Genomic DNA, 22,947 nt, shown 5'->3' on the forward strand with positions numbered 1-22,947 from the left:
TAATCAGTGATAAATTTTAGATTTTTACTTTTTCACTTTTTTTGACCCAGACCCACTTGGTTCTTGAAGATCCAGTGGGTCTAGTGTCTGTATAATACAGTACAATATATAGTGTACTGTATTTTACTTACACTTTGTCTGAACAGATCTATGCCTTTAGGACAGATCTGTTCAGCACCATGGACAGCAGGATGCCTGAGACTGCGTCCTGTTGCCATGGGAACCTTCCCCGTCTGCTCAGTAGTGGCCAGAACTGCGCAGATGGGGGAAGGGTAAGGAGGGGGACTCTGGGAGCTTTCTCCCTCTCCATCGGGGGGCTGCAAAGGCACAGCAGCCCCCCGATGGGAGAGGGAGGGAGCTCCCTGAGCCGTTAACCTTTTCCATACAGCCGGGCGGCAGTGATCGGAACACCACATGACGTACTGATACGTCATGTGTCCTTAAGGGGTTAAACAGTAAGATGGTCAAGAGGGGGGGCGGGGTGTACAAGGACCAAGACACTTCCTTGTTCCTGCTGGGACTGGAAGCAGACAAACTGCGGAGAGGCCAGGCAACCCCTTTAATGCTGATCTCAGTTAATCAAAAGCATGGGGAGAAGAATGTATGTACTAGGTAAGGTTTCTGAGATTTACTATTATACATTACATACATGTATTAAACCAACATGGAGAATTGCATTCCATCAAGTCACCTATAAGGGTAAATGCACACGTTCAGGAGAATCCGCACTGAAATCTGCAGATGTTTGCAGGAAATCTGAACGGACAATCGCATCAACTGGTGTGGATTTTCCACTCCTGATTGAAGCGAATGGCAAAAATCTGGTCTGGATTATAAAATTCACACTGCATGTCAAAATCCGCATTGTGTACATAAGCATTTCAAATTCTCAGAATTCAATGTGCATGACCTACAGTGTGGAAAAACTGCACGTGTGCATTTAGCCTAAAAGTATTATCACACCACAGTACTCACTTGGTCTTTTCTTCCACTAATTGTTAAATTGCTAATAGCCCATGCCGCTTCTTTCTGGGTCCCAAAATCACCCTATTTGGAAAGAAACACAGACTCCATTAAAGGATTATACACAAGCAATGAGATGCCTGCTGCTCTAACTCTGCACACGGCTTTACCTTATCCAGCAGGTGTATGATCATCGGTACAAGGTTGGCATCAATAACCGCTTGCACTTGTTGCTGGTTGCCTGCTGTGATGTTCGACAAAAACCATACAGCCTCCTGAAAGAATTAAAACCGGTTTTAATGAATAAAAGTGTTGCACAAATCAATTTAAAGGATTAAAATGCACAACCAGCTGAAACTATCAATGATATGGGAAAAAGCCTTCACACTGTTCAAGATCTCCTTTCTGTACATATACAGGGGCACCTGTGAGCTCTCCAGATATGTCTGATTTCATAAATACATGGGAACCTGTGAGGCGACCACCACAAATTGCATTGAAAAGAGATCTTCAAGAGGGTAGTCTACTCAAGGACAACTGCCAGTATGCATAACATACAGAGGAACTGAAAATCTGTCACAGGAAATCTATTCTGGATAATGGGGTGGTCTTTAGGATGGGTTTCACTGTAACTGTATTCCTCATGACCCAATTCTGGAATAGGTTTTCTAATAACTGTTCCTCTGTTGACAGTATCAGACTGTGTCCAGTAAGCAGTAATTACATACCTTGTTAATCTTCTCTTTGACATGAGTAAGCAATGCTGGAAAGTGTGAAAGTGCATCACAGTTCAGGACAACCTGGGTCTGCTCATCTGTTCCAGTGACTATATTACCCACAGCTCTCAAGGCAGCAGTCTAAGAGGGGAAAAACATACAAGTCCACATAATGAAGCCATCAGTCCAGAGTCATTGTAATGTAAAAGCTATACATATACACTACTGAAAAATATTGCTGACAAGCAAGAAGCACTTAGAGCGGCAAGCACAGAATGATGGAAAAGGGGTTTTTTAGGCAGTTGAAATTGCTAGAAAACAATACAAATGGGCACAGAATAAGGCCTCATGCACACGACTGTTTTGGTCCGCATCCGAGCCGCAGTTTTTGCGGTTTGGATGCGGACCCATTCACTTCAATGGGGCCGCAAAAGATGCAGACAGCAGTCCGTGTGCTGTCCGCATCAGTTGCTCCATTCCGTGGTCCGCAAAAAAATAAAATAAAAAATAACCTGTCCTATTCTTGTCTGTTTTGCAGACACAATGGCCAGTTATATCAATGGCTGTCCATGCAGTTCCAGAACGCACACGGACGCCAGTTTTTTGCAGACTGCAAAACACACAATGGTAGTGTGCATGAGGCTTAAAGGGTGTATTAGACGGGCAGATTTTCTGTCCGATAATCACTAACAACCATTCGTATGAAGGCTCGTTAGCAATCATCTTGCAGTGTAATACTGCCACCGATTGCACTATGAACGATCAAGATTTGCCAGTGGCATATTGTGCAGTCTAATTACGATCTGTTACCGGCCAACCACTGTACAGCATGGGGACGAGCAATGGCATACCATGTTGGAGGATATTAATGCATGTAATAGCAACGGTCTCCTCAGCAAGCGAGCAGGCGATTGCCAGGAGGGAACGCTTCCCTTCCGACAATAGTCTGCATGATCGGGGTGTCTAATACAGCCTTAATTGAGAGCAAAGTACTGCTCTTAGTGTGTAAAGCAGGCTACGCAGCAACTAAGGAGTCACATGCTACTCGCATTCAATTTTAGTTTTCTATTAATAGGTTAAAGGAACCTGTCAACGTTGTGCCCTGCCAGAGCTGCAGGCAGCATGTTCTAGAGCAGGAGGAGCTGAGCAGATTGATGTATAGTTTTATGGGAAAAGATTTCAAACTCATTCTGAGTGCTAAATTCAAGGAGGCGGTCCTATCAGTGATTGACAGCCATCTCTGGCTACATAGACGAAAGGCTGTTAGTCACTGATGGCACCGCCTCATGGCTTCAAAGCCCAGAATGAGCAGGAATATGAATGTATAAAATTACATGTTATACTGAATCTTTTCCAACAAAAGCTATATATGAATCTGCTCAGCTTCTCCTGCTATAACATGCTGCCTACAGATCAGTTAGCATTTTTATAGTGACATGTTACCTTTAAATGCCATTTTTTATCCCCTTTTAAGCATAACTTCCATGAAATTTTACGTCACTGAGTAGCCCTAACTTTACATGCTGCAACTTAAAGGGTGGATTCACAAGTTCGTTTACGATAGACAAATCCACATCTCTGCAGTGCAAAATGATGCCATGTGTGAATCCACTCTAAAGGCCACGTTCCCGTTTCATTTTCAGCCTTGATTTTAAAAAGGTATATGCTAGCAAAAGCTCCCAATACAATAAACTGAGGCTATGACAGATGTCTTTACAGTGGCATCTTTCAGAGGCTAAAATGGCATCCATGTAACAGAGGTCATGAGCTTTTCACGATTTATCCGTTAAAAAGATAAATTACAAAACTTTTAGGAGGCAACTCATTCAACCGTTATCCATGAACTATAATCACATCATTTTACTGTATAAATAGTGAAAAAGCTATTGGAAAAGGTTACACAGATATCTGATAGAGGTCATACAGTGGCATCTGTCACACATAGGCTACCATGTTGAAAAGCTTTTTACATTTTTTTTTACACTTACTCTGCAGGATGAAAATGTAGACTACTACATTATTCTCCATCCTCTCATTCTATTTTATACCAGTCAGTCTGAGACCAAAATTATACTCTTTGGGCCTCCATCCAGCTAATGGACCCCCTATAGGGCATGCCTAACACTCATGCACATTGGTTCACTTCAATGGGGCTGCAAAAGATGCAGACAACACTCCGTGTGCTGTCCACATCCGTTACTCTGTTCCGTGGGGACGCAAAAAGAATTTCAATCCGTTTTGCGGACAAGAATAAGAATGTCTATTATGGGCGGCATGTTCCGTAAATTGTAGAACGCACACGGGTGGTATCTGTTTTGCGGACAGCAAAACACTGCACGGTCATGTGCTTGAGCCTTTAGGGCATTGTTCACATGACCAAGTGTTGCGATTTCTGCAGAAAAATTGCATTGTTACCACTTGAAATCTGCAGCAGATTGTGTTTTTGGTAGTGAAAATTACGGCTGATTTGATATTTCAACTCTGCACTAAAAAGAATGAAATCTACAATAAAAATACTCAGCATAAATTTACATGCTGCAGTTTTAAAAATGTGAACACCTCTACACTGCGTGCAGAATTATTAGGCAAATGAGTATTTTGACCACATCATCCTCTTTATGCATGTTGTCTTACTCCAAGCTGTATAGGCTCGAAAGCCTACTACCAATTAAGCATATTAGGTGATGTGCATTTCTGTAATGAGAAGGGGTGTGGTCTAATGACATCAACACCCTATATTAGGTGTGCATAATTATTAGGCAACTTCCTTTCCTTTGGCAAAATGGGTCAAAAGAAGGACTTGACAGGCTCAGAAAAGTCAAAAATAGTGAGATATCTTGCAGAGGGATGCAGCACTCTTAAAATTGCAAAGCTTCTGAAGCGTGATCATCGAACAATCAAGCGTTTCATTCAAAATAGTCAACAGGGTCGCAAGAAGCGTGTGGAAAAACCAAGGCGCAAAATAACTGCCCATGAACTGAGAAAAGTCAAGCGTGCAGCTGCCAAGATGCCACTTGCCACCAGTTTGGCCATATTTCAGAGCTGCAACATCACTGGAGTGCCCAAAAGCACAAGGTGTGCAATACTCAGAGACATGGCCAAGGTAAGAAAGGCTGAAAGACGACCACCACTGAACAAGACACACAAGCTGAAACGTCAAGACTGGGCCAAGAAATATCTCAAGACTGATTTTTCTAAGGTTTTATGGACTGATGAAATGAGAGTGAGTCTTGATGGGCCAGATGGATGGGCCCGTGGCTGGATTGGTAAATGGGAGAGAGCTCCAGTCCGACTCAGACGCCAGCAAGGTGGGAGGTGGAGTACTGGTTTGGGCTGGTATCATCAAAGATGAGCTTGTGGGGCCTTTTCGGGTTGAGGATGGAGTCAAGCTCAACTCCCAGTCCTACTGCCAGTTTCTGGAAGACACCTTCTTCAAGCAGTGGTACAGGAAGAAGTCTGCATCCTTCAAGAAAAATATGATTTTCATGCAGGACAATGCTCCATCACACGCGTCCAAGTACTCCACAGCGTGGCTGGCAAGAAAGGGTATAAAAGAAGAAAATCTAATGACATGGCCTCCTTGTTCACCTGATCTGAACCCCATTGAGAACCTGTGGTCCATCATCAAATGTGAGATTTACAAGGAGGGAAAACAGTACACCTCTCTGAACAGTGTCTGGGAGGCTGTGGTTGCTGCTGCACGCAATGTTGATGGTGAACAGATCAAAACACTGACAGAATCCATGGATGGCAGGCTTTTGAGTGTCCTTGCAAAGAAAGGTGGCTATATTGGTCACTGATTTGTTTTTGTTTTGTTTTTGAATGTCAGAAATGTATATTTGTGAATGTTGAGATGTTATATTGGTTTCACTGGTAAAAATAAATAATTGAAATGGGTAAATATTTGTTTTTTGTTAAGTTGCCTAATATTTATGCACAGTAATAGTCACCTGCACACACAGATATCCCTCTAAAATAGCTAAAACTAAAAACAAACTAAAAACTACTTCCAAAAATATTCAGCTTGGATATTAATGAGTTTTTTGGGTTCATTGAGAACATGGTTGTTGTTCAATAATAAAATTAATCCTCAAAAATACAACTTGCCTAATAATTCTGCACTCCCTGTATTTCCAAGAAAATCAGCGATGGCAAATTTGCAGCACTTCTGTCACATGTGGACATACCCATAAATGTGAACCCAGCTTAAGAATGAGAGTGTTCCGTGCTGTAGCACCAAGACTTACCTGCACTTTTACTTCTGGGTTGCTTAGAAGAGGAACCAGGTTGGTCACAATCCCAGAGTCTATTACCATCTGAATTTGCTCATTCCCAGCATCTGTTAGATAGGAGAGCGCCCACACTGTGTCCACCAAAATCTAGGGATAGAAACCAACCATAAGAATTTTTCTACATACTATAAGAACATAATTATACAAAATAAATCGGACAAACCAGAAACTTACATTTACATCGGTGTGGTGAATGAGAACACAAAGTGCTGGCAGAATCTGCAAAACAAACCACCACTATTCAAGGACGTGTATAAATATATAAAAGCAAAAGTAAGACGCTACAAGAGTTATTCAGTGCTGGCTGGATCAGATCACAGGTCTGACTTACGCAAACCTGTCAGAGAAGGGTACGCAGGTTATTTAGGAGACCTAACGTAGGGCTCTAATCACTGGAATTGTTGCAGTAAGGCCCCTCTTCTTACAACATTCCTCAGATGCACTCCGAAATCAGCAATACTCTGTAATTTCAGAGTCCCCTTGTAATAACCCAATACACACACTCACACATACACACAGAATTAGCCATTACAGAAATAATGTACATAACTATATACACTCACCAATACCCTAAATTCTCTATTTCATCATATCCAGAACCAGCAGTCAATATATTATATGCCACTTTTGACTGGCCCCTAAATAAAACGCATTTACCTCCTGAATGGTCTCCATAGGCGGTGGAGGGTCTTTATGCCGACACAAGTTTACCATCACCCAAGTGACATTTCTCAAAAATGTAATGGGTATAGATGGGTTGATGAAAGATAGCAAAGGCTTCACCACGCCAAGGCTGATGACATAATCCCTGCATTGTGGCCCATCACCTGATGAGAAATCAGAACAATTCATGTGAGGCTACATTTACATATTGCCATCAGCAAAATAAAGAAACCAAAATCAGACCACGAGTCCTATAGGAGACAAATTCTGTACAGCACTGTCAATAAGTTGGCGTTCCATCAAAAATCAATCGACGCAGAATAAGCTGGCGAGAACACTTACCAATTATGTTGCCCAGTGCCCACACAGCTTGCTCACAAACATTCTGATGAGGAGAATGCAACAATCTTAAGAACAGAGGAACAGCATCTAAAAGAAAGAGCCAAGAGTTAAACTAGGAAACTCAATCACCTATAGACACAGTAAATAGCTACCACGCAGCACCATTTGTTCTTGCGGGTGTTCTTTGTATCTGATGCAGATATTTACTCTAGATAAAATACACACAATACATAGCCACTTGCGGACTACGCATAAACTTTCGGACAAGCTGCACACAACAATGCAAGGACGTTCCTTGCAGAGTTAGCAGCTACATGGCGATTGTGTCCATCAATGTATACACAGTGCTCAATGAGCGCTAAGCATGCAGATCAGGCAGCAGCAATGTTGCTCCCTGCTTGGGTCAATGTTATCGTTGGCGGGCAGATATCGGTACAAAATGCTGCGTTTTAGCAGAGGCAGATCAGCTCTGTAATGAGGCTGAACAGCCTTTGCTTTTAAAGACTTATCTCCTGTATTTTTTGCCCTATAAGACACACTCCCTTCCCCCCCAAAGAGGAGAAAATGGCAGTGTGTCTTATGGGGTGAATACTTCTTAGTACTTCCTTTATGGAAGAGCTCATTTATACAGGAGAATCGGGAAGCGATTAATGCAACGCTTCCCCGGCTCTGTACTTGCCGCTTCCTGATCCTCGTCCGCTTGCTGTGACCTCACGCTCAGCGGTGTCAGGTCCCAGCACAGCGTGCGGCAGGAAGAAGAGTGCTAGATAAAACCTAGGTGTGTCTTATGTGCAAGGGCATCTTATAGGATGAAAAATACAGTATATAGTTGTTATACTTTATTCTACCGCAAAGTTATCACTTTTGCCTACCAATACTGAGCTAACTTACTGCCATGTAAAGGTAGCCCAATTCTGCACTCAATTGCAAGGCTTTCACTACATTATACTGCATACTTTGTAGACTAGATTATGTGGTTATGTGCCAGGCATGTCCCCAGAACAGAAACATGGATATAAGCAAGAGTCTGAAGAAGGCTTTATAGGATATAGCCTGGTGGTAATACAGACAGGTGGTTAAATAATAATATTAGAGTTACACCACTCTTCTATACTGACGTGATTGGACCACAGCTTGTGTTTGCTCAGATGTTCCTGAAGCAATGTTGGTGAGAGCCCACGCAGCTTCAAACTGGAGGGATGGACTAAGGAAAAGAAAATAAAATTAGTCAAGTGCAAATTATTGGCTTCAATAAAACAAAAAGAACAGAAGAGCACTTACTTGTCATCTCTTTCTAGACAGTGGACCAAAATTGGCAAAATTCCCGATTTTATGAGATCATCAATTGGTGGATTACGATCGCTGGACAAAAGTTTCCTGATAACAAATGGCCAAGTTAGTAAAAAATCCAGTTCAGCCTTGGAAATTAAAGTTATAATATATGTCATCAGTAGGTTTTTCACTGTAAATACAGTTTTGATAATTTGCCCATATTAATGGGTAATTCCCATCCGTATCCAGGCTGCTGTGAATGGAAAGGTGGTCGCTTATGCACAGCTCTCTTCATTCAATTTTGTAGGCGTAACAATGCAGTACCCAAAAAGCCAACCCAAACCAGTCGATGAGATTTCACTGTTCTCTCTTCACACATCAATATCAGCATCTTATTGCCAGCAGCTTCAGCAGGAGGCTAAGATCCCATGTGTCTGAGATATCTTAGGATCTTGCTACTGAAGCTGCTCTGACGGTCCTCATTTGACAGTGTCAAAGCAGAGAACGGTCACAACCAGTGGACAATGGGCAGGTAGCACCCAGCTGATGACAGCATACAGCAGACTAACCTGCATAGAGGGCACCAAGAATAACTGCAGGCTTAGCAGCAGTAACTGGGGAACTAGAAGAACAAAGGTAATACAATAGGTGCCTTTTTTGGGTGATGACAGGTCCTCTAAAGTCAGCAGTGAGTTTTCTAAGGATATACTGGACCAGGAGATGAAAATAAGAATTCCAAATATATTTGCTGCACCATTAAACACTGTAAAGACGATTACCAATAAGTAGGAAAAAAAAACATGACCCACGGAAGCATTACCAAAAAAACACTGCTGATAGGACAATCGGTATCTCAGGGAGGCTACAAAGAGGCCCGCAGCAATAGTACAGGTACATATAGTCACATATGTAGACTGGCAGTTTTCATACAAGTAAAGGCACAGGCTTGGCTCACTGCCCACCATCAGCAATTTGGACAGTCGGGTAAAAATTTTGTAAGGGGTTGGGGACTTAATTTCCATAAACATTTTACCTTGCGGCCTGAACAGCACTGAGCTGAATACCTTGATGGTCACTGGATGCATTCTGAAACAAGACAGATTGTTAAAAATTAGCACAGATTTCTCAGCTGAAATGTTCTCATAGTAAATTACTGTATTATCCATAACAATTATGGAGCATCTTATAACTCTTCTTTCTGCTGCCCCGTTATTACTCCTAGAAATGTTGTTTTATGGGGAATACAATTTACTAGACTACACATGTCAGGAGAGGAGACTGGGCCTTTAACCAGATGCCACTACTAATTCATCATTTCATATTACCTGCACAATTGCTTCCAAAGATGTATTTTGCTATAGGGACAAAACAAAAAACGGTTAGATTATATATAGGCAAAAATGCTCGCTTATAGGACAATTTTCACACTTCTAACAAATAAAACCTGCATTATTAAATGATAAAAATAAATAACTCTACACACATTTTCTATTAGATCTGCCACCTAGCAAAAATGCCACCCTGCTCTGCATGCAATTTCACGTCAAAAGCAAAGTTTTAATGTTTTTTACTGAATATAACCCAAACAGAGCCTTGTCATGTCCATCAGTGAGAAATTTCTGCTCAACTGAACCTTGGCTCTGAGAATAGCAGTGTATCCGCAGTGAGGCCATCACCTAACATACCAAAGTATCAATGTTGGCAGCCTAATGATAGACCGCAGCAGCAAAGACACAAGTGTGACTGCTGCCCCACCACCCCATGTGCATTGCTAACCTGCACCATGCCAAGTATTAGTACAGAGCATTCCCACAGTACTCACCACTTTGAAATCCGCATCCACATCAGAGTCCTCACAAGCATCGTCATGGGGAACATTTCTTCTTTTTAACAGATGCTCATCTCTTTTATTCTACATGAAAACAGTGAAATCCATGTCATCACCAGGAGGAGATCATGAAGATCATCAAGCAAATCATTTCTAAGTCTAAGGCTTCTTGCAATACACGGGCACCGTTCCGTGTGCATTCCGCATCACGGATGCGGACCGATTCACTTCAATGGGTCCACAAATCCTGAGATGCAGAATGGTGCGGAACGCTAGGGAAGCACTACGTTCCGTGGGGTTTCGTCCCGTAAAAAGATAGAACATGTCCTTTTTGCGGAACGTCCGGATCGCGGACCCATTAAAGTGAATGGGTCCACGATCCGCTGCCCCACGGTGGGTGTTTGTGCATTGCAGCCCGCAAGAGGCCTAAGAATTTGCTAAATGTGTAAAGTTATGAAGTCTCGCAGCAGTTTAATAAATATGGCCAAGAATGATGACGAGGTACTTTACTCCCAAAATAGTAGCGTGAAAGTTGAAAATTATGGAGCACGCAATATTTCCGACATTTAGCGGTCCTTGCCACTCTTTGAAACTGGCAAGAAAAGGAAGAGGGGGGGGGGGGGAAGGGTGCCTGATTTACTACAACTTATGCCAGAAACTGTGGTAAGTTGGAGCTCAAGTCTGTGGCAGCTGAGTTTACATCGCACGGCAGGGGGGAGCTGTACCCAAGTTATTAAGAGGCATCCGACTTACTTCCCATGCAGGGAAATCAAGACTGGCGTATGGGAACGTTTAATGTTTGGCCAGGACATCGTACGACTTCAGAACATAACATACAAATGTTTAGTCATAACACTGATTAGTGGAAATATATGCTATACCTTTCTTAGCTCCACCACAACTTCATTCCTCTGTCTTCTCATGCTCTGAAAAAAGAAAAAAGGAAAATGTTTAAAGCCAGAAGAAATGCTGCCTCTTTATATTCAATTCACAACCTCTGAAATGTACATCATTTGGACTTCTAAGTAAGCCTCTGGTCCCATATAGATATCTTCATCTGCTTTTCTATGGGATCATCCCCTCACATCCTTTAAAGGGAACCTGTCACCTGGATTTTGGGTATAGAGCTGAGGACATGGGTTGCTAGATGGCCTCTAGCACATCCGCAATACCCAGTCCCCATAGCTCTGTGTGCTTTTATTGTGTAAAAAAAAAAACAGATTTGATACATATGCAAATTAACCTGAGATGAGTCTGTCTGACTTCTCACATACAGGACTCATCTCAGGTTAATTTGCATATGCAGGTTATAGGGCAAATGGAAAAAGGTTATTTTACAGAGACCACCATTTAAAAAAGGAGATTTTTGTGAAACTCACCTGTAAAATCTTTTTCTCGTAATTTCCATTGGGGGACACAGACCATGGGGTATAGCTTAGAGATATTACTAGGAGGGACACTATGCAAAAAAAGAAGCTCCTCCTCCTCGGGCTATACCCCCAGGCACCTCCAGGAGAACTTCAGTCGTTGCAAAAGCAGTAGGAGAAGGAGAACGGAAACAAAACATTATGGAAACCATCACACAGCACACCCTAAGGCGTAAACCAAAAAAGGGGGCGGGAGCTGTGTCCCCCAATGGAAATTACGAGAAAAAGATTTTACAGGTGAGTTTCACAAAAATCTCCTTTTCTCGTTCATTCCATTGGGGGACACAGACCATGGGACGTCCCAAAGCAGTCCATGGGGTGGGAAAAAAGAACAAATCCAACACCGCCAGGAATAAACGTCCAGTAGTCAAACCGGAACCACAGCCTGCAATACCCTGCGCCCAAGAGCAGCATCAGCCGAGGCCAGAGAGTGTAACTGATAAAACTTTGTGAAAGTATGTAAGGACGACCAAGTGGCCGCCTTACACAACTGGGAAACGGATGCGCGATTGCGTCTAGCCCAGGAAGCACCCACTGCCCTTGTGGAGTGAGCGGTAATCCGCGACGGCGGAACGTGGCCGCGAGCGCGATATGCCGCAGCAATAGCGGAACGGATCCACCGCGCCACGGTGACCTTGGAAGCCGCCAGGCCCTTACGGGACCCTTCAGGAATCACAAAGAGAGTCTGAACGCCGGAAGGAAGCGGTAGCCCCCAGGTACACCTTCAGGGCCCTGACGACGTCCAGGGAGTGGAGAGCGCATTCCTTGGGGTTCACCGGAGAAGGACAAAAAGAGGGCAGGACAAGATCCTCGTTAAGGTGGAAGGGAGAAACCACCTTGGGCAAAAAAGAAGGCACCGGTCTGAGCACCACCTTATCCTGGTGAAAGACCAGAAAAGGTTCCCGGCAGGAAAGTGCGGCCAGCTCCGAAACTCGCCTGATGGAGGTTATGGCCACCAGAAAAACTACCTTCCAGGTGAGTAAAACCAGAGAGATCTCCCTCAGAGGTTCAAAAGGCGCCGCCTGAAGGGCGCGCAGAACCAAGTTGAGATCCCAGGGGGGCAAGGGAGGCACATACGGAGGAACCGAATGCGCCACCCCCTGCAGGAAGGTTTTTACAGGTCTCAAAAAGGCAATGGACCTCTGAAAAAAGATAGCCAAAGCAGAAACCTGACCCTTTAAAGAACTGAGCGACAGACCCATGTCGAGGCCGGACTGGAGAAAAGACAGCACCACTGGGACAGAGAAACGTAGGGGCGAGTAGCCCGATTTCTCACAAAACACCAGGAAGGCCTTGCAGGTGCGATAATAGATTCGTGAAGAAGCCGGCTTTCGAGCCCTGATCATGGTTCTTACCACCGCATCAGAGAAGCCTCTCTTCCTCAGGATGGCGGTCTCAACAGCCACGCCGTTAAACGCAGCTGCCGTGAATTCTGGTGGAAGAGCGGCCCCTGAGACAAGAGATCCTCTCTGTCGGGCAGAGGCCACGGGACGTCCGCCAACATACGAGCGACGCTGGAGAACCAGGCGCGACGAGGCCAATCCGGAGCGACGAGAATGGTTGGTATCCCCTCCGCCTCGATCTTGCGCAGCACCTTCGGCAACAGAGGAATCGGAGGGAAGACGTAAAGGAGGCTGAACCGCTGCCATGGAAATACCAGCGCGTCCACCCCGTCCGCCCGTGGGTCTCGAGCGCGGGCAAGATACATCGGCACCTTGTGGTTGAGCCGGGAAGCCATCAAATCTACGTCCGGACGGCCCCATCGGTGGCAGATGTCCTCGAACACCTCCGGATGGAGAGACCACTCTCCCGGATCCACCTTGGTGCGACTCAGAAAATCCGCCGTCCAATTGTCGACTCCCGGGATGTACACTGCCGACAATACTGGAACATGAGACTCCGCCCATAAGAGGATCCTCGCTACTTCCCGCATTACTGCCCGACTGCGAGTCCCGCCCTGATGGTTGACATAAGCCACAGCCGTGGCATTGTCCGACTGAACCCGCACCGGGCGAGTCGCCAGGAGAGGAGTCCAATGGGAGAGGGAGTGGAAAATCGCCCTCAATTCCAAAACGTTTATCGGGAGACGGGATTCCTCCGTCGACCAGACACCCTGAACTGTGAGGTTCCGGAGAACACCTCCCCAACCGATGAGGCTGGCGTCGGTGGTGACTATCGTCCAGGAGAACGGAAGGAAGGACTTTCCTGACGATAGGTTCAGGGGAGACTGCCACCAAGGGAGAGACGCTCGAACTTGCCGGGACAGACGAACAGGAGTGTCTAGACCCCGAGGGTTCTTGTTCCAGAGGGCAAGGATCATCTGTTGTAGCGGACGAGTGTGAAATTGGGCGTACGGAATCGCCTCGAAAGAGGAGACCATAAGGCCCAGCACCCGCATGCACTCCCGAATGGTGGGACGTGGAGAGCGTAGAAGGAGCACCATTGCCAGACGAATCTGGGAAGCCTTGGAATCTGGAAGAAACACCCGAGAAATCGAGGTGTCCAAGATCATCCCCAGGAACGAGAGTCTCTGGGAGGGGTGCAGAGAGGACTTGGGGAGATTGATCAGCCATCCGAACCGTTCCAGGGATTGAACCGTGATTCGGATGCTGTCCTCGGCCTGTGGAAGAGACGGAGCTTTTATCAAGATGTCGTCTAGGTATGGTAACAAAGAGATGCCCCTGGTGCGAAGAAGCGCCATGAGAGGCGCCAGAATCTTCGTAAAAACTCGAGGGGCGGTTGCCAACCCAAAAGGTAGGGCGACGAACTGGTAATGACGCCCCCCTATGGCAAAGCGCAGAAAGCGATGGTGGGACTCTGCAATAGGGACGTGCAAGTAGGCGTCTTGAATGTCCACAGACGCGAGAAATTCTCCTGGAAGCAGAGAAGCAATAACGGAGCGAAGGGACTCCATGCGAAACTTCCGCACCCGTAGAAACTTGTTGAGAAGTTTTAGATCCAAGATTGGACGCACTGACCCCTCTTTCTTTGGAACAACGAACAGGTTTGAGTAAAAACCTGTCCCTTGCTCTTCTGGGGGAACGGGGGAAATGACACCACGGTCCAGAAGAGAGGAGACCGCAAAAAAGAGGTCCGAGGCCCTGGCTGGATCCCCCGGAACGCGAGAAGGGAAAAAACGTTCCGGCGGGCTGGACGCGAACTCCAACTTGTAGCCGGACGTCACCACTTCCAGAGCCCAGGCGTCCTGAACGTGAGCCCTCCAGACCTGTTGAAAGGAGAGCAGACGGCCCCCCACCACGAGGGGTGGGGGCACCCCTTCATGCGGAGGGTTGCTTGGGAGCAGGAGGACGGGCTGACTGCGCCCGAGGCCGCCAAGAAGGCTGGGGCTTGAAGAAAGGCTTCTTGCGGGAGTCCTGGGACCCCCCTGCCGATGAGGACGACGGCGTCCTGGCAGTGGAGAAGCGACGAAAGGACTGGCCCCGGAAACCTGAAGGCCGAGACCGAAAGGGACGCTTGGTCCTGGGCTGGGGTAGATGAGTGCTCTTGCCCCCTGTTGCGGCAGAAATGAATTCATCTAGTTGAGCCCCAAAGAGCCTGGACCCTTCAAAGGGAAGGTTAGCGAGGGATCGCTTGGATGAGGCATCAGCATCCCACACCTTCAGCCAGACCTCCCTGCGCTGAATGACAGAGAGGGCCGAAATACGGGCAAAGAGGGAGCCGATGTCCATTGAAGCCTCACAGAGATATTTAGACGCTTGAGACATCTGGATGATAAAATCCAGAGTATCTGCAGAGGCGTCCTGCTCTGACAGATCCTGGTGGTGGCGCTGCAACCACGTTGTAAGGGCTCTGGCGACCCAAGCCGACGCAAAGGCCGGTCGCAGGGAAGCGCCCGCCAGCGAGAAGATGGACTTGGAAAGTGAATCCAAACGTCTGTCCAGCGCATCCTGCAGAGAGGAACCGTCTAGGACGGGAAGGGCCGTGTTCTTGGCTAACCTGGCCACCGGAGGATCTACCTTAGGGGAAGAAGTCCACTTTTCCACTGTGTCAGCTGGAAAAGGATAAAGCGTATCCATACGCTTGGTGGCCGAAAATTTTTGATTAGGTCGATCCCAAGCTTTTGATAGGACCGCAGTGAATTCCTCGTGAATAGGGAACACGGCGGACTCCTGTTTCTTGGGTGGAAAAAGGGAGAACTCCCGACTAGTGGAGGGAGGAGAATCCCCTTGTATATTAAAAGTGTCACGGACAGCTGCCACCAACTCGGTTACCATGGTGGAAAGCTTAGGCAGGGGTTCCCGCTCCGTGACTTCGTCCGATCCGGACAATTCCCCATCGGATTTGCGCTCCCTGCGAGGGGGAGAGTCAACCGGGCATGCCTCAAGGCGAGGGGGAGAAGCGGAGTCATCCGAGGAGGAATGCTGCCGCTCACGCTGCCTTTTAGAAGTCAGACGCCCTCTGTGAGAGTCGCTGAGAGGGGATGGAGTGGTGGATGCCACTGGAGTAGTAGCCGCCATGCGCTCCATGAAGGACATGGCTGCCTTGGCAACTAAGGCCAGATCAGCTGCCGCATTAGACATGGCGGAGGCCCAGGCGGGTACCGCTGGATCCGCAGGGGCAGAGGGAGGACCGGGCTGAGCAAGAGAAGGAGGCTGATCCTGTCCGGGAGCAGGGCATGAGTCACAGGAACCAGTGACAGAAAAAGGCCTAAGGCATATTTTACATGACTCCAGTGGAGCCTGAGAGGAAGCCTTGGAAGGCTTAGGGGCCCCAGGTTTAGGCATGATGGTATTCCAAAAAAGATTTCCTACCAGGTTGCTGCAATTCCTACCACCCAGGCAACAGCAGAAGTCTCCGGTCACCGAGAACTGAGGAGCTGCACGGCCGCAATCCAGCAGAGTCTCCGGCGTAGGGAGAGACAGAGCTGGACGCCGAGGCTCCGCCCCCTTGGACGCGTCATTGCGGCGCGAAATAAGCGCGCGCGCGCATTTCAAATACACCCCTTCGCCAGATACGGCGCAGCGGGGGTTAATATCGGGAGGAGCAGGCCGGCGGGAGCTGCAGAGAGCGCAGCGGCCATAAGATAAAATACACTCCTTCAGTGCCAAGATTGCCGCCGATGCGGCCATAGTCTGAGCTGCAGGCAGGTATCAGTGGAATCACCAGCCCTCCCCAGAAAGGCCCCCTCCCAACGGGAAAAAATGCCCCCAGCCGGTCCTTCTCTAGCTCACCTCAGGTCACAGAGCGCCAGACAGACGACATGAAGGGGTGGGGGGAGGGGGGGAAAGGAGGGAGATTGAAGCAGGCAATACTTATCTGCACAGCATGCTCCCTCGATGTCCAGACCAGCAGGGATTCACCTCTTCAGACGTCTGACTCCAATCAAGGAGAGCAGTGCTCTGGTGGAGGGTAGGCAGCAGGTGTCCCAGCAGCTGGTGGGATGCCAGAGCTAACATGTCGAGTCTGGATCCACTTTTCTTCTGTGGGGGAAAGGGAGGTAGCCAGGAACCTTCAGAAGACCGTGGCAGACCCTCCACAGGGGCCAGGAAAGCGCAATGCTGACCTGCGTCCCCATCTGAAACCAGAAAAAAATAACAAACAGGAGAAGAATAAATGTCAACCTCCTTGAACGGACACTAAGCAAAGACTGGAGTTCTCCTGGAGGTGCCTGGGGGTATAGCCCGAGGAGGAGGAGCTTCTTTTTTTGCATAGTGTCCCTCCTAGTAATATCTCTAAGCTATACCCCATGGTCTGTGTCCCCCAATGGAATGAACGAGAAAACATATGTATCAAATCTCTTTTTACACACAATAAAAGCACACAGAGCTATGAGGACTGGGTATTGCGGATGTGCTAGAGGCCATCTAGCAACCCGTCCTCAGGTCTATACACAAAATCCAAGTGACAGGTTCCCTTTAAGCTGGGGCTAAGTGGAAAGCACGCAACAAGACGTCACAATCTCAATTATTCTATACTGGAAGAGGGAACCCCTTTGTGACATACTTGGGCTTTATAGGGCAAATGGAAAAAGGTTATTTTACAGAGACCATTTAAAAAACAGAAGTCACCTTCTGTGACACGTAATGCATCAGCAGGCCAGTTTCTACAAAGGCTCTGCCCTTGTTCATACAGCGGGGATCACCCTATGACAAACTCCAATGACACATCTGGATAGGTAAAAGATCTGAAATTGTGTGTCAGTTACTTATACGTACTTTACAACACGGGATGACGGATATAGAAGTAAAGATAAACCAGTCTGACCCGACAGGATTACCGTCACTGCTCATTTAAGCAGTGGAATACATAGCACTCCCATAAAACAAACACTTGGAATCTCTGTGCCAATACAACAGTGCAGAGCACGGTATAAAAAGAAAATCCTTAGGCTGCATTCATGTCAGTTCTGTCCCACGTCATGAGGTGTATATTAGAAGTTTGCTTATGAAAGATCTTGTACAGTGGCATCTGTCAATGTAGGGTCCCATTGAAAAAAAAAATGGAAATTAAAAAAAAAAGAAGTTACATGCTGCATGCACGTCCGCCCCTCCATTCACCACTATGGGATTGTGTAGCCGAACCAGAGGTGAACGGAGGATGGCCTTCCAGACAGGGCTGCTCTCCCTTCACCAGGAGTTCCTATTCTGGAGATAGGAATGGGTGCCAGAGGTGGGACCTGCACCTGACAGTGGCATATCCTAGAGATGTCATCAATGTATTGTAGTACCCCAGAGATAGGGGTACTACAATAAGGCTTTGCAATCTTCTTCATGTTATGTCACTTTACATGCAATACACTTTGCACACCAGCAGATGGGGTACAGTTGGCAGTGCATGACAACAACAGGCATGGGACTTCATTCCTCCCCCTTGGTAGGAGTGGTCTGGTCCAAAACTTCCTGCTGAGCGAGTTAAGAGTCAGTTTAGAGAGGAAAGTGAGGGAGCATGCAATCCACCTCTCGCTCCTCCAGGCCATGTGAACCAGAGGTGGCTCATCTAGAAGGAAGTCATTGCCCCAGAGAGACTACATGATCCTAGGTTGCAGAAGATTTGTAAACTACAGCTATCAGGACTCCACTGCAAGGTGGTGGGTAACACATTAATACACCATCACAACAGTTCAGGACAGGCATAGCTATAGGCCTGCATCATATAGTGGACACCTACAGCAAAAAGGTACCAGAGTAAAGCTGTAGGACAGGAAATTCAGAGAAAGACAGCTAGCAAATTTCTGAGGGTTGTCTTCTGCTTTTGCGCTCCAAAAATAAAGATGTTCTTTTGCTCTACAACCTCTGCCTGGTTCCTTCACAACATCACCATTTTTACTGCACCGAACCCCAGGCAGCGATGACCTGAGGTGGGACACCATGACATCTCATCATGGGCACTACCCCTCCCATCCTCTGCAAAGAATCCTCAGGTGCTCGCTGCAGCATGATTATGGGAACACCCCTTATGCCAGGGCTCGACAAATCCCGGGCGCCAGGTCGCCATGGCGACCAGGAATTTGGTCCTGGCGCTTGGGTATTTGTCAGCCCGTTTTCAAATATGCGCTCTCGGCGCGCACCATGGTTTCCTGAGCGGCACAGTGGAGAAGGAGAGGAGTCCCTCCCTCCCCACTGTGCGCGGCTGCCGCTGGCCACTAAGAACAGGGTAGGAGGAGGAGGGGAGGGACTGTGGCCACTGCGCCACCAATGAATGTGCCGGCCATATCCCGGCCCCTATGACTGCACGCTGTGATCCGCGCGATTAACCCCTCAGTTGAGGGGTTATTCGCGCGGATCACAGCGTCCTGTCAGAGGTCGGGGGCCGGGTTCTTCAGTTTCGACTCTCTGCATTGGTGGCAGTGGGCAGTTCCGATCGGAGTCCCAGCAGTGTAATGCTGGGGCTCCGATCGGTTACCATGGCAGCCAGGAGTCACGCTACTGAAGTCCTGGCTGCGATGGTATGTTAGTAAGCAGCATTATACTCACGTGCGCCGTGATCGCCGGGAGCTCCTTCTTCTCATAGGTCTGTGCGGCTCATTGCTAATGCTTATAGCATTAGCAATGCGCCGCACAGACCTATGAGAAGAAGGAGCTCCCGGCGATCACGGCGCACGTGAGTATAATGCTGCTCACTAACATACCATCGCAGCCAGGACTTCAGTAGCGTGACTCCTGGCTGCCATGGTAACCGATCGGAGCCCCAGCATTACACTGCTGGGACTCCGATCGGAACTGCCCACTGCCAGTGCCACCAATGATGGGGGGAGGAGGAGGAGGGGGACCCTGTGGCCACTGCCACCAATGATTAATACTGGGGAGGGAGGCTGGAGGGGCTGATCAGAGGCTGGAGGGGGGCTGATCAGAGGCTGGAGGGGGGCTGATCAGAGGCTGATCAGAGGCTGGGGGGGCTGATCAGGGGCTGATCAGAGGCTGGGGGGGCTGATCAGAGGCTGGGGGGGCTGATCAGAGGCTGGGGGGGCTGATCAGAGGCTGGGGGGGCGGATCAGAGGCTGGGGGGGCTGATCAGAGGCTGGGGGGGCTGATCAGAGGCTGGGGGGGCTGATCAGAGGCTGGGGGGGCTGATCAGAGGCTGGGGGGGCTGATCAGAGGCTGGGGGGGCTGATCAGAGGCTGGGGGGGCTGATCAGAGGCTGGGGGGGCTGATCAGAGGCTGGGGGGGCTGATCAGAGGCTGGGGGGGCTGATCAGAGGCTGGGGGGGCTGATCAGAGGCTGGGGGGGCTGATCAGAGGCTGGGGGGGCTGATCAGAGGCTGGGGGGGCTGATCAGAGGCTGGGGGGGCTGATCAGAGGCTGGGGGGGCTGATCAGAGGCTGGGGGGGGGGGCTGATCAGAGGCTGGGGGGGGGGCTGATCAGAGGCTGGGGGGGGGGCTGATCAGAGGCTGGGGGGGGGGCTGATCAGAGGCTGGGGGGGCTGATCAGAGGCTGGGGGGGGGGGCTGATCAGAGGCTGGGGGGGGGGGCTGATCAGAGGCTGGGGGGGGGGGGCTGATCAGAGGCTGGGGGGGGGGGGCTGATCAGAGGCTGGGGGGGGGGGGGCTGATCAGAGGCTGGGGGGGGGGGGCTGATCAGAGGCTGGGGGGGGGGCTGATCAGAGGCTGGGGGGGGGGGCTGATCAGAGGCTGGGGGGGGGGGGCTGATCAGAGGCTGGGGGGGGGCTGATCAGAGGCGGGGGGGGGGGCTGATCAGAGGCGGGGGGGGGGGGCTGATCAGAGGCTGGGGGGGGGGGCTGATCAGAGGCTGGCTGCCATGGTCAGCTCCCTGCTGTTGTGTGCACAAAGCACAGGACAGCAGGGAGAGTGTAAAGTCCTATTCACCCTAATAGAGCTCTATTAGGGTGAATATGACAAGGGTTCTAGCCCTTAAGGAGGCTAATAGTTATTAAATAAAGTAAAAAAAAAAAAAGTTTGAACACCCCCCCCACACCCCCAAATATAGAAAACGATATATTGCGATATACATGCTTAAAATTATATCGCAATATAGATTTTATGACGCGGCTCCGCCTGGCTCCTAACTTTTTTAGCTGGCTCCTAGATTCCAAGGAAATTTGTCAAGCCCTGCCTTATGCAGTACTTTAAACATCATGGGATTGACAAAGCGTAGTACACTTTTCCATTCTTTCCCTGACATGTTAAACATAGGGCAAAAACATCATGCGAACACTTATACTGGTGTGCAGGCCCCAAGCAGAAGTACCCATGCAGTTTAGGATGCCTGTACATGTACCCGCCATGGACCATGCAGCAAACACACCTGGTTTAATCACAAGTTACTGTGGTGTGGCAATGCGGTCATCAGCCCTTGTCACTTAGCAAGGTGAAGCACATTGCAACTATGGCCCAGATTTACTAATCCTGTAGCTGGCATAAGAGCAGATCGGTTGTCTAGAGCTGCACCAGATTTATCACAGGGGCTCAGGCTGGATGATACATGTAGTGCAGTGACAGACAATTATTTATACCTCTATACCAACTATTGGATGGCTTACTGAAACTGATTTTTACACCAAAATTATGGTTTCATTTTGGTGTCAAGCATGTAAAAAAAAAAAAATAAACATTAGTCCATCTGAGCCTGTGTGTCTTATCTATCCAAGCTGCACAGTTATAGGGGTTGTCCCATTATAAAAGGCTTATCCCTATCCCCATTTGGTGGACTGGTCACACATGCGCACCATCGCTCCACTCAACTATGGGACTGCTGGAGATGGCTGAGTACAAGCACTAGGCTATCTCCATCACTCCTATAGAGATGACTGGAGCAGCAGTAAGCACTGCACCATTTAGACGGGGAACGCTGGACCTCCGTTCTCCCGAGTGGCAAGGGGCTCAGCAGTTGGACCCCAGTCAAACAATTATCTTCTAGACAGGGAACAAGTCTTTATAATGGGACAAATCCTTTAAAAAAAAAAAAAAAAAACAACTGGCAATTTGCTGTTCAATAGTACAGCTTTGTTCATGCATTGCACAACCACTAAGGGCATGACTATGCATGGAAGAAACGCTGTGGAGCTGCAGTCATTGATTTTCATGCGTCAGATCTGCAGCGTGGTACAGTCCCAGCAAAGTTAAGGAATTTTTAGCAATGCTCATCCACACCCTACAGAAAATATATACATTACAGAAATTGACAGTGCAGATTTTAAATTAGCAGCATTTTACTTTATGCTATGGATTCTCATTCTGGTTTGCATCCTTTGTAATGCAAAGTAAAATCTGCATTCAAATCAGCATTTCTGCAAAAAAAAAAAAAAATTGGGGTGTGTTTTTTGCCTTGGATTTCCAGAAGAAAAGCTGCAGCATTCAGTCATGTGGACATACACTAAACGTATAGCCACAAGGAAAAGTTCCCGTAATTGAAAAACCCCCTCAATTTAGTGTTCAGCTTTACTGGACAAGATCCATAGTCCTCAAGTACACCATGTCCTCCAGCAGGAGCCAGGCGCAGGAGGCATGAGTGCGCAGTATAAATTTAGACAGACTGAAATCTGATAACGTACGGCATGATGTTCAAAATAGACAATTGTACTAAAACCAGGGATGATACCGGGAGGGAAGGCATGACACTTCAAATACAGTGTCTCAGGGCTGGAAGTTATTGCGTCAAACGGGCACTGGGACCAGTGGTGCCCAGTTTCCACTCTATTAGATCAAGCCTATATTCACATGTAGCAGTTAGAACCACACTGGGCCTTTTCCCAGTGGTTGTTGTGTTTACAGGTTAAAACGTGTTAAATGTTTTACCCGTTTAAAAATATATATATTAGGGTGGGTTCACCTGTGCGTTCTGGACTCCGTTATGGCTTTCCGTTATAACGGAATCCATAAGACAGAAGGACGGATCCGTTACACTGCCCCATAGACTTCTATTAAGACGGATCAAAACGGAATGCCTCTTGAAGGCTTCCGTTTTGACTTCCGTCTTATGGATTCAGTTATAACGCAAAACCATAACTGAATCCAGAACGCAGATGTGA

General features: G+C 47.9%; 1 protein-coding gene and 1 non-coding gene across 2 annotated transcripts in view; both read right to left on the reverse strand.

Moving 5' to 3' along the window:
• Window positions 1-22,947, reverse strand: part of KPNA4 (karyopherin subunit alpha 4) — a 45,253-nt gene that overhangs the window by 9,217 nt on the left and 13,089 nt on the right. Inside the window, exons 2-14 of the mRNA XM_040428170.1 lie at window positions 10,958-11,002; window positions 10,071-10,160; window positions 9,574-9,603; window positions 9,282-9,334; window positions 8,258-8,353; window positions 8,095-8,180; window positions 6,977-7,063; window positions 6,629-6,798; window positions 6,146-6,190; window positions 5,927-6,058; window positions 1,692-1,820; window positions 1,134-1,238; window positions 976-1,047 (exon numbers count right to left, since the gene is read on the reverse strand). Of these exons, the coding sequence (XP_040284104.1) occupies window positions 976-1,047; window positions 1,134-1,238; window positions 1,692-1,820; window positions 5,927-6,058; window positions 6,146-6,190; window positions 6,629-6,798; window positions 6,977-7,063; window positions 8,095-8,180; window positions 8,258-8,353; window positions 9,282-9,334; window positions 9,574-9,603; window positions 10,071-10,160; window positions 10,958-11,002 (1,140 nt within the window). The remainder of the gene's footprint in view (window positions 1-975; window positions 1,048-1,133; window positions 1,239-1,691; window positions 1,821-5,926; window positions 6,059-6,145; window positions 6,191-6,628; window positions 6,799-6,976; window positions 7,064-8,094; window positions 8,181-8,257; window positions 8,354-9,281; window positions 9,335-9,573; window positions 9,604-10,070; window positions 10,161-10,957; window positions 11,003-22,947) is intronic.
• On the reverse strand, window positions 6,276-6,567 carry LOC121000221. The gene has a single exon (XR_005778845.1).

This window comes from Bufo bufo, chromosome 4 (genome assembly GCF_905171765.1).
Source record: "Bufo bufo chromosome 4, aBufBuf1.1, whole genome shotgun sequence".
In the NCBI taxonomy this organism is placed as follows: domain Eukaryota; kingdom Metazoa; phylum Chordata; class Amphibia; order Anura; family Bufonidae; genus Bufo; species Bufo bufo.